General features: G+C 38.9%; 1 protein-coding gene across 1 annotated transcript in view; it reads left to right on the forward strand.

Annotated features, from left to right (window-relative positions):
* The window catches only part of LOC108665518, a gene marked incomplete at both ends in the record, with an annotated part of 68,950 nt that extends 67,551 nt beyond the window's left edge, over positions 1-1,399 (forward strand). The window contains one exon of the mRNA XM_018152277.2: positions 673-1,399. Within this exon, the coding sequence (XP_018007766.2) occupies positions 673-1,399 (727 nt within the window). The remainder of the gene's footprint in view (positions 1-672) is intronic.
* Positions 1,400-10,683: the final 9,284 nt, after the last annotated feature.

Raw genomic sequence — 10,683 nt, forward strand, 5'->3', positions numbered from 1 at the left:
TCAATAGTTTACGTTTAATTTAAGTTGAAAGTTATGTTCCCGGAGAGTGACATACGGCGGTAGAGGGTTAAGTTGTGCTCAATTCTCAAAGGGAAATCCATTCGTAATGTACTTAAAATGTCCTAAAGCAAACGCACAATGTGATGGCACTTTATGTTCTCTAATTATTGAGGACATTCCTGCATGCAGCCTCCAAGTATTCGAGGAATGTCAGCTAGCTTGGAATGCACAGTACGGTCCATGGAATGCTCATGTGATGAATCTTGTTGCTGCGTCTCCTGGACCCAGAGTTTTAATTATAAAGGTCATCTATTGATGATCAACTTCAATTTGTCCTTCTTTTTGATCGGAAGTCGTTCTTGGAATTCCACTAGTAAGCGGAGTCCACGTTTGAACCTCGTGAGAAGATAACATCCGTAAATCTTGACGAGTGAATGAAGAAATTATTAAATTAGTTTGAAAATTTCGTTATGTTCGTATTTTAAATTTGGGTAAATTAGTCGAATAATTTGAAAGTATAATTGCTGCAAATACTTGCTAACAGTCTAAACGTAATGGTCAATGCGATTATTCACGTTTCATAAAGATTATAAAAATTTAGGTTTGTTTAATGCCGAGTAATACCAAAAATGCATTCGACGTATTAATAATATGCCTATTTCTTTTTTCCAGAGTGGCGTGATAAGAGTGGGCGATGATATTTATTTCCTCGAGCCAATCGAGCTGGACGCTGATGGAACGAGAATTGAGGATCGCGATCCAAGTAATTCTCATGGAAGCTCTACCAATGAATCTTCTGGACCGCGGTCGGCTGAAGCGTCACGCGCATCCAGCAATACACTCCTCACACGCTCGTCGAGCAGTCCTTTACATGAGTGGTACTCCAACCCTGCAAGAATTCCCGATAAAGAGGCATCCACTGAAGAAGATTACACAGTCGAAGAAGAGGTTCGGAATAAATTGTCGAGATTAGCGCGATTAGATAGTCTTTCAAAAGAAGAAAAAGACGAGCTGTCCAAAGAGAAAAAAGTAGAAGATGTGGGCGACGAAGGCGAAGAAACATTCTTACCTGACGGTGACTACTCTATATTCGGAGAAGATCGTGTGTCCTCCGTGGCAACTCCTCCGAGATTACATATTTTTCGGAAGGCTGGGCTAAGCTCGGGACTTCTGAGCAGCAATTCAAAATTTAGACAAAAAAGAAGTACAAACGACCAAGATTTTCCTGGTAGTCATGCTAGAACGTTGTGGAGAAATGGGCACGAGGTTTTAAACGATACCAGTGACAGCGATCGCCTCAATGCAAGGAAAAACGTGCTCCACGATACGGAGCACCGAGATCTACACACAAGATTGGGCAGCAGTCGATACGACGCTTTACACATTTGCGACGCTACCGGTGAGTAAGAAACTCTTAAGAAAACTGTTAAAAAATATATTTAAATCACTTGGATTAATTTACAAATTTCAGATAGACGAATTATTTAACCCTCGATTTGCATTGCCTAGCGAAATAATGAACGCATTTATTTAATGCGATATATGTCATGTCATATATTTATTATGGTATTTAAAATTTGTACGAGTCTTATTGCTTTCAGGTGTTAATTTTAAACATTAACCTCTATTTGATAGGTACTATAGATATGGAGATCGTTAAGCTCGCATCAGAAGTGATTCAAGAGTGTGAGTAGTCCAATATTACAAAGAATGATGGTCAACGTGTACCTTCTTAATCATTTAAAAGTATGGCAGTATTTGCAGAGCTCTTGCAAGAATACTTATCTTAGCGCCAAATGAAGAAAGCCAAAAATAAATACGAGTGTCAAGTATTTTCTAGAGTACAAATACCCCTCACGGCAGTGCTAGCTGTAGTATTTTGTTATAAAACTGCAAGAGTCAACCGGATAAAATATAACTTTTTGGGCAGGATGCATATGCCATTTGTTTGATGTCGTATCGGCATCTAAATATTTTCGTAAAATTTGTTCTGTGGTGATCTTCGCTGGAATTCCATTGCCTGTGCTCTACAATAATTAATTTTTCTCTCTCTGGTCAGCAAGTTTTTTCAACGCTTTCCAGCTCGATGCGCAGAATAATTTTCCGATCAGTTGAATCGGGGTTCAAATTTTTTCATCGCAGGCGTAATAAACTGATCGTATTTGGGGTTATGCGTGTGCCGAAAATGTTTGACCAAATGAAGTTTTAACGAAATTAAAAACGCATGAATTAAAAATTAACACTCGATGAAATATACCTTATAATTTTCAGTTTTATTTTTTATTGACGAGCAGAATTCATAAACCACGTAAGTCTATGGCCGTTGATACGTAAAATAATTGAAGAATTTTGTTTTCACGCCGTATACGAGATTCTTTGCAGTTTTATCAATTTGGAAATATCTATATAATTTTAATTTTGCTGTACAACAATAAGCTGGGAGCACTTTCGTGATTACCTCGCCTATATAGTCACGAGTGCCTATATCTTTTTATTGCTCTTTGTATAGAGTCTTTACAGTTGTGTCGCTACATTTATTTTCAAAATACTGACGAAATTGTGCAGACATTTACTCTACATGAAGCTCATTTGTACAGCCATAGGTGCATAAATTGACTGCTGTGGTTGTTACTTTGATTTATTTCACTCCCTTTTTTTAGGGAAATAAAAAGTAAATTCATCTCGTGTCTTGCGTTCTCTTTGGGTATATATTTAAGAATGAAGAGAAATGTTGACTTAAATGGTATGAAAGAGTCGCAAATATCTTCAGTTATTTGTTTTCTTTTAAAATCGGTTAGGTTTCATCCAAGTTTTAGTTTAGCACAGTTGGCGTTTCCATCAACAGAAAAACAAACTTATTAGAGAGCTTTAATTATTGATCGTCTTCATTCGAACAAAGCCATCAAAGTCAATCGAAACGACAGCGACCTCGCTTTTTTTCTTTTCACGCAGTGATTTTTGTTAAAGTAAACCTTTTTTGTGCGTATGTATAATCCCATTGAGATTTTTATCTCGACAAATATTGCCGTTGTTTTTTTTACACCAAAGTAAACATTTCTTTCTTATATAATCTAAGCTGCATGAGCTCGTATATAGTTGGGCGTTTTTGCAACAAAGTTGTTCTATGGACAGAAATTCAGAGAAATGAACTTCACTTTGCCGAGAAAAGTTCCTCCATTTTTCGCGACGGTGATGCACCTTTCAACTCATCCTCTACTTCTTGGCCTGAAGCAATGGTCTCCCCGGAGACGCGTTATTCTTCGTCCGTATGGGCGGGAGCTTCTTTTTTGAGTGGCCGCACTGCGCTAAACCATCCTTTATCCTGACACTCCTGGTCTTTTAAGGCAATATTTTGGCAGGCGAGCTCGTGAACTCGAGGCCAGATTTTTATCTTTCCCCAAACGTAAAATTTAGCCGACTGTTACTAAGTGGGTGTCCATGGACGTCTGAAAAACACCTCGTTTCTTTCGCTCAGTGATTGCTTTTAGTGCTGTACTTTACACCCACTGTGACCGGCGAAATCAAAGCGGGGGAAAAGTTTTGCTTTTTATTCAATCTAACTTGGTTTTAGATTGTTATCTTACTTTATTTATCGTCTTCCTCCATCTGGGTTGCAATTAGGTTTTATTAGTGGATATATTTGTTAGTCTAGTTATGCAATAACAAATATTCTCACTGGACTAAATTCAAATATTATTAACTGAAGTATTTGAGAAGAATAAAACATTCCTTTATTATATACAAATACTTAGTTATATCAGGAACTAACTTTTAGATTTTGACGATCACCGGTACTGCGAGTATTGTGGATACGAGCTCGTATAACCCACGTGTATTTCTAATGCCATGTATATTCACTATATACGACTTGAGTGTGGAAACAAACTAGAAATGATTTTCAATGGAAACATATTAAAAGAGTTTGAAAATGGAAGGAAAATAACTGCACATTAGCATAGAAAACTAAGAACAAAATGGTGACGATATTTGCTCTTCATATATTTTACAATAGTATACAGAATACGAAAAGAGGTGCAAAATGCGCTCACGACCTGCCTTGCTAATGTAATTTTAAAGATTAAAAGTAAGTGTTTTGTTCTTGCTTGTATCTAAATTCAAATGAAATGATCTTGGATTCTTATCCAGAGATTAATATTCTCTACAGATACTTGGGGCCAATTGTTCAATGGGACAAACGATTAGAAGGATAGCAAGATTTTGGTGTGATGACGTCTAAAATATGCATTTGATAATATAAACTTATCTTAGAGAAATGGGGGGGGGGGAATTTGTTCCTTCATTCACGCTCTGCAGGATACTAGAGAAAAGTTTGTGTTTACTGCCTCTGTTCAAAAAATTTGTTGCCACAATTTAGAACTTTAGTTTGGTGGAGTAAAAATTTCATGTCCGAATTAATGCGTCATTTGTTAGTGCAGCGTTCCAGAGGTTACAACATTCGTCATCAATATTGATGAAATTTAAAATGTATAATTTCACGTATATTGTACACGATATTAGTTTTTATAAACCCTAAAATTAACTACGAAAATATTATCCACATCCGACAGTTGAGAGCTGGATCGTCTCGTGCGATGGCCTGTCGTAGCACGTCTAGGCTTCGCCCGCGACAGGCTTGCGACACCCGGCGGAAGCTTGTCGTATCTGAAAAACTCTATTTTCATGCTCACGAATGTAGTATCCTTCAAGCCATGTAACAATTAAGCGCATTTACGTTAGTTGCATCGTTCATTTGTCTAATAATTTTGTAAAGCTCAATGGCAGAAGATATTTCTAGTATAATTTTCATATGACTTGTAGGAGTTGGTTTGAATGGACTTTACTGGCAATGAGATTAGTAATATGTAATGCTGATCTGCAAATTCTGATTCTAATGATTTAATCGCTAAATTCTAAAATTAGCGACCCTTACGTAAGCCAATTTATTGTGGAAAATATCGCTAAGTGATTTATGATGTCTCACACACGGATACAATTAAATCGATACTAAATCGTTGAGATACTTGAGGCGGTGTCTATATAAGAGGTGGAGCTCCATGTCTGGCCAACGTGTAATGACTCTTAGTTTCCCTGCAGAACATGCGCGGCGCCAGCACTGCAAATTGCGTTATTTGATTCTACTAAACAAAGCCATCGTTCGTTTTACAAAACTTTGGACAATGTTTGCTGGTGAACAAAGTTTATATTATTACTCGATCAGGTTGCGCTGTTGCAAATTCAGCCCGCACGACCAATGTGTTGAGTGGTATGAGTCACTGAGACGCTCAGACCATACTTGACCGTCTTGTGCATGCACGTCATGTTGATCGATGGCGCCTCGAACGCAATCTGTTCTTCGCATGAACTTTTAGACCGAGAAAGCTGTGTTGTATACACAAAACTCTAAAATGTCAATAAGATTATTGAAAAATGTAATAATTTAATAGTTAACTGGTTTCGCCTCGATCACGCTATAATTAATGATTGAGATTTAGGAAAGGACGCACTGAGCGTTCTGCAATTATTCCTAGATCTTGTTGCGCCAATTCGCAAAAGTTCGAGTAGCCTCAGGACTTTTTGAACGAAACGCCGGGATTTAATTAGGTTTTTAAAGAGGCTCATTGTAACAAATTCATCTTTCGTCATGGCCATCGTTGATAATAACACTTCACTCCGAATATAGCGTGGTTACAGGTGTCCGGCTTACAGGCCAACGCTTGCAGGCAGTCGAGGTTGTCCAGTAATTTTGGTCGTCCGTTTCAGTAGCACGCAGCAGTGCTCCTTGTACGGCACTGACTGAGAATTCTCAACCTGCTCTTAGGCTTCGAGTTTCGAAACTGATCAGTGGAAATTCTTGCGACATGACCAAAGCGCGCAATTTTAACCCATTATCCCTTGAGGTTCCTCTTAAGGGAAGCGAATTATCACCAATGGGTTGGTGGTTATTATTTTCTATGCCCTCATGTTTTAAAACGACTGGTGTCCAATCATGATTATTCAGAGCAATTGAACAATGAACATGTATCATTCAAAGCCACGATTAGTGGTATAGATATTATAGATAGATAACCAAAAAAAAGTCCAGATTGTCATTCACAATACAGTACCATCGTCTTGTGTAGTGGATTTGTCTTGAACAATTTGATTGCATTCTAACGGCGAAGGGTCATTGCGTAACTCAATGCCAGCGCATGTATCAAATTTGTTTAGTTTTTGTCAGCGTTAAATGCTTGAGCTTCCGTTCGAAGGGATGTCTGGGTCAGTGTCTCGGCGCTGCGGCAATATTTAGTCGCTCCACAAAAGGTTATGTTTACCACTCACTCCTTAGAGAGTGCAGCTGCTCTCACCATCAAGGCTAAGAACGTACGGCACTGAAACAGCCAAATTTTTTTTACTAACGCGTAGGTATTGCCGCAATGGTGGTTTGTTTTCATGGACTAGCGTTTACCTCCGCTGGTGCATGTGAATTTGTTCAAAATTTATTGGACAAAACACCAGGAGTCTGCTCTCGAACCGTAAAAGGATTGAAGACCAGTCGGAATAGTTCAGATTTCTTCGTTATGATTCAGATCTTGGACAAACATGAATTTAAGTGAACTGCGGTATCTGCATCGATGGTTTAGGTTGTCTCTGTGGTTAATAATTGGATTTTAAGAAAGTTTATAGTAAAATCGCGGTTCCTGAATTGCTTGGTCCCGACGTTACAGCCCAAGATCGGCGGCCGATATTGATTTCGAATAAGAAGCAGACGACGTTACGAGGTGCCAAAATATGTTCTCACGTTTTTTCTTTAGCATAATAGACCAAGTATGGTATCTTCATTGCTCTTTAATGTTACATTTTCCGCTTTTTGAATGGCGGTGTACCATTAATGTTTTAATTATCATTACCTTTTTGTGTTCTTTAGAAAAAAATATACCGAAATAAAAATTGGACAGTTTCTAATTTTCCAATTCCAATCAAATTAGAATTTCTAGTGAATGAATGTAATCTTTTATTTATAAGTCCGCTTTTTCAGTTCACCTTTGTTTTGCGTTAGCGTCGCGTGTGCAACTCGTCCTTCCCACTGATCTGTTGATACATTCTTGGTTAACCGTAGCCCCAACCTGCATGGTTGAGACGAAATGGTGAGACGCGTTGCTGCGGTGATGTGTTGCTGGGCTAGCTGATGTGTTGTTGTGGCTGTGGGTGATGTATTGCTGGGTTGGGTGATGTGTTGCTGGGTTGGGTGATGTGTTGCTGGGCTGGGTGATACATTCTTGGTTAACCGTAGCCCCAACCTGCATGGTTGAGACGAAATGGTGAGACGCGTTGCTGCGGTGAGGTGTTGCTGGGCTGGCTGATGTGCTGTTGTGGCTGTGGGTGATGTGTTGCTGGGCTGGGTGATGTATTGCTGGGCTGGGTGATGTGTTGCTGGGCTGGCTGATGTGTTGCTGGGCTGGTTGATGTGTTGCTGGTCTGGGTGATGTGTTGCTGGGCTGGCTGATGTGTTGCTGGGTTGGGTGATGTGTTGCTGGGCTGGGTGATGTGTTGCTGGGCTTGTTGATGTGTTGCTGGGCTGGATGATGTGCTGCTGTGGCTGTGGGTGATGAGTTGCTGGACAGGCTTGGTGATCTGCTGTTGGGCTTCGTGATGTTACATGCAAATCTCATTTCTTGGTCATCTTCAGGTACACGCCTCTCTCAAAAATTACTCCGGATTTTTTATAGAGATTTCGCCGTTTTTTTCTCCTGGCTAATTAATACTTTATTGAAAACAGTTGCCGTAGTGACATTAGGAGAGGTCCTTACCAAGGATTTGGCGTCCGCAAAGGTGATAATAGAGTAATAAATGTATGTTTCTAGGGAACCTGTAAAAATGTATCTTTATGTATGGGAACCTGTAAAATGTATTACGCATGGAATCTGTAAAAATGCGCTTCCGAAATAAAATACTTTGAATATAAATTTTCCAAAGCAAATAAACACTTTAAATTGAGCATAAATTTCATCTAATTCATTTTAGACATCGCCTTCCATGAATTTCAAATCATTCACTTCGTTTTCCCTCCATTCAAACCGCCTATTTTGCACAAGCTATTCAATCACCCACCGTATAATGAATCATCTCGACTCCTGGTGATTACTCATCCGCCCCTGCAAAATTGACCCTCATGCTATCCGCTGCCTTTTAGGACTTGTAATCAATTTTTCGCTCTTTGACTAATGGCTGCGAGCGGCGGAAGCTGCCGTAATGTAGGGAACTTGATGGACATAAATTGAGCATCCGCGGGGTTTCAATTTAACGCTGGGAACGAATGAGGGTAAGAAGTGGTGAGTCATTGCGACTTGTAGTGCGTGCGTCCAAGATCTTTGTTTCGTGTTATGAATCTATATTATCTTTAGAGGGTTTTTTGGTTCGTTTGTTGGTCTGTTTGATGTTCGTAGTCTTGTAAAGTCATTTGTTGAGTCTCAATGTCCCAATTACAATAGCTCAATCGGGAATTAATAAAAACTATCCGGTAAATCAAAATTGTTTGGTAGTTGCATTAATTGTGCTGGTTATATGGAAGCTTCAACTCGGCCTTTCATTGTACTGGTATAGTCTACCTGTGGTTACTAAAAGCCTTCACTTGAAATTATTTTATTGCGCAAACAGTCGATTGAAACGTACAATGCACGTGCCGAGATTGACCGCTTTCCCAATCACTTAATTGTTCTTTTACTTGGCGTTCCTCTTGGGACATTGAGAAGGTCTTGTGACTTAATTGCCTCCACTCGAGCTCATGACGATCATTTTCCTCATTTTGCCTACCGTTTATTTTTTATAAATAATCGGATGAAAATTTATAATAACGAGATTATCACAAAATGCAGTTACTGTTGACGGCACGAAAATTCTATAACAGCTCCAATCTTGATAAGGGATTCGAAAATTAATGTATTTTTAATAATATATGCAAAAATGAGTTTTTACTGAAGACTTACACTTTCATCCAAGTATATATATTAGATATTAGTGGAATGAAAAATCGAACGTAAGTTCTAAGAGCCTCACTATTGCAGCAAACTTATATATAATATATGAGGCCGCGTACATAACGCAAACAAAGCGTCTAGGTGCTTCTCTCTGTTGGCCTACACATGATTTTGAGTAGAATTCTGCCGCAGCTTTAGGATCTTTTAGCCTAACGTTGATCCGACCAGCCTGTATCATTTGCGTTTGATCTGTTCTTTATCTGATAATTTTTTTTCCCGGGCAACGCCGACTTAATTTTTTTTGTAGATTTTAATTTTTTTTAATATTATCAATTACCTCGAATAACTGCTATTATCTATTGCTGAGTAGTTGTTACTTTAAATCGAATAAGTTCGAATACTGCGTTTAACGCTCGGTAAACAGATTCAGGTAGCCTTCAGGCTCATTCTGCGCTAAAATTTGTTTCGGCATTATAAGTTATTATGCAGGTTTACGGCCACAACTTCTAAGCTCACGTCCAGATTACTTTACAATACACATCCGTAGTATTCTATACCTTACGCTGGTTGCTACTGCTGTAGGCTCTCCTAAAAAGTGCTAAGACATCTTAATTGCTGGCATTCTTTGGTATTTTTATAGTTGCCCTTTGGCCGCCATATTGGTGGGCATTACCATAATGCCATAAGTTTGTTTTATGGCAGCGGGTGGCATGCGAGGCTATTTCTGTGGCGCTTCTGATACCCTGCTTATAATGCATGGGCTCGCGTCCGTTTTTTGTGCGTTCAATTTGTGGTTTCTGTTTATTTTGAATGATAAGAAAACGTTATCCATACTAGTTCGGAATTTTCGGTGTCAAATTGGCATCAATTGTAAAAAAAACGAAGTTCTTACGGAATTCCGATTTCTTTGGTCTTTCCCGATAGTATAGTCAATTGAGATATGCCCTTGTGTTTGTTCTGAAGTAATTCGAAAGAAAAATTGCATGCTACATATCAATGGAATACCTATTGGCTATTTTTTGTCATCATTTACGGGATTTAAGCTACAAGACATCCATCAAGGCTGATACAAATCTTTAATTCTAACCTTTCGTACGTCGACTAATTTGTTCAGCTTGTTTCTTTCTATGAAAGAATCTTTCAGTAATGCTAGCTTATGCAGTAGGTATTCAATTCTCATTATGTCAATTTCAAAAAATTTACTCGAGAAGGCTGAAGAGACGGGTAAACGTAAGACAATAATAATCATAGTTGATTTGTTGCGTCCGTATCAATTTCGTGCGTCAAATGATTCCTGATAAAAATGATTTCTGTGACGTTGTAGCAGTTGCAATCGCTAGCAATGAAATAAGATCATTCATTTACATCGAAATACCGACGTACAACCTTCATGTTTTTCACCGAGTACCGAATAGATAATATGGTACATTTTCGTGTAATTTTCATTCTCCAGCCGTTTATCACATTGCCTTGTTCCCGCTCTTTGCGAGAGCATGGCGTTAACGAAGCGTGTAATCGCGCCCGCCATTCTGGATCACGATACGATGGCGCGGCTTCATTTAATTGTACCATATTAAATCATTAGGGGCATCGCCTTGTCTCGTAATATAATGTAGCAACTCTCGGCTTGGGGTGGTTCTCGTTATGGTGCACCTATTAAATTGCCAGCTCTTCATCTTCTTAACGATGGCACCATAACGACCAATTACGATCTATTACGACAGAACCA

Source organism: Hyalella azteca, unplaced genomic scaffold (genome assembly GCF_000764305.2).
Source record: "Hyalella azteca isolate HAZT.00-mixed unplaced genomic scaffold, Hazt_2.0.2 contig10894, whole genome shotgun sequence".
NCBI classification, from domain to species: Eukaryota; Metazoa; Arthropoda; class Malacostraca; order Amphipoda; family Hyalellidae; genus Hyalella; species Hyalella azteca.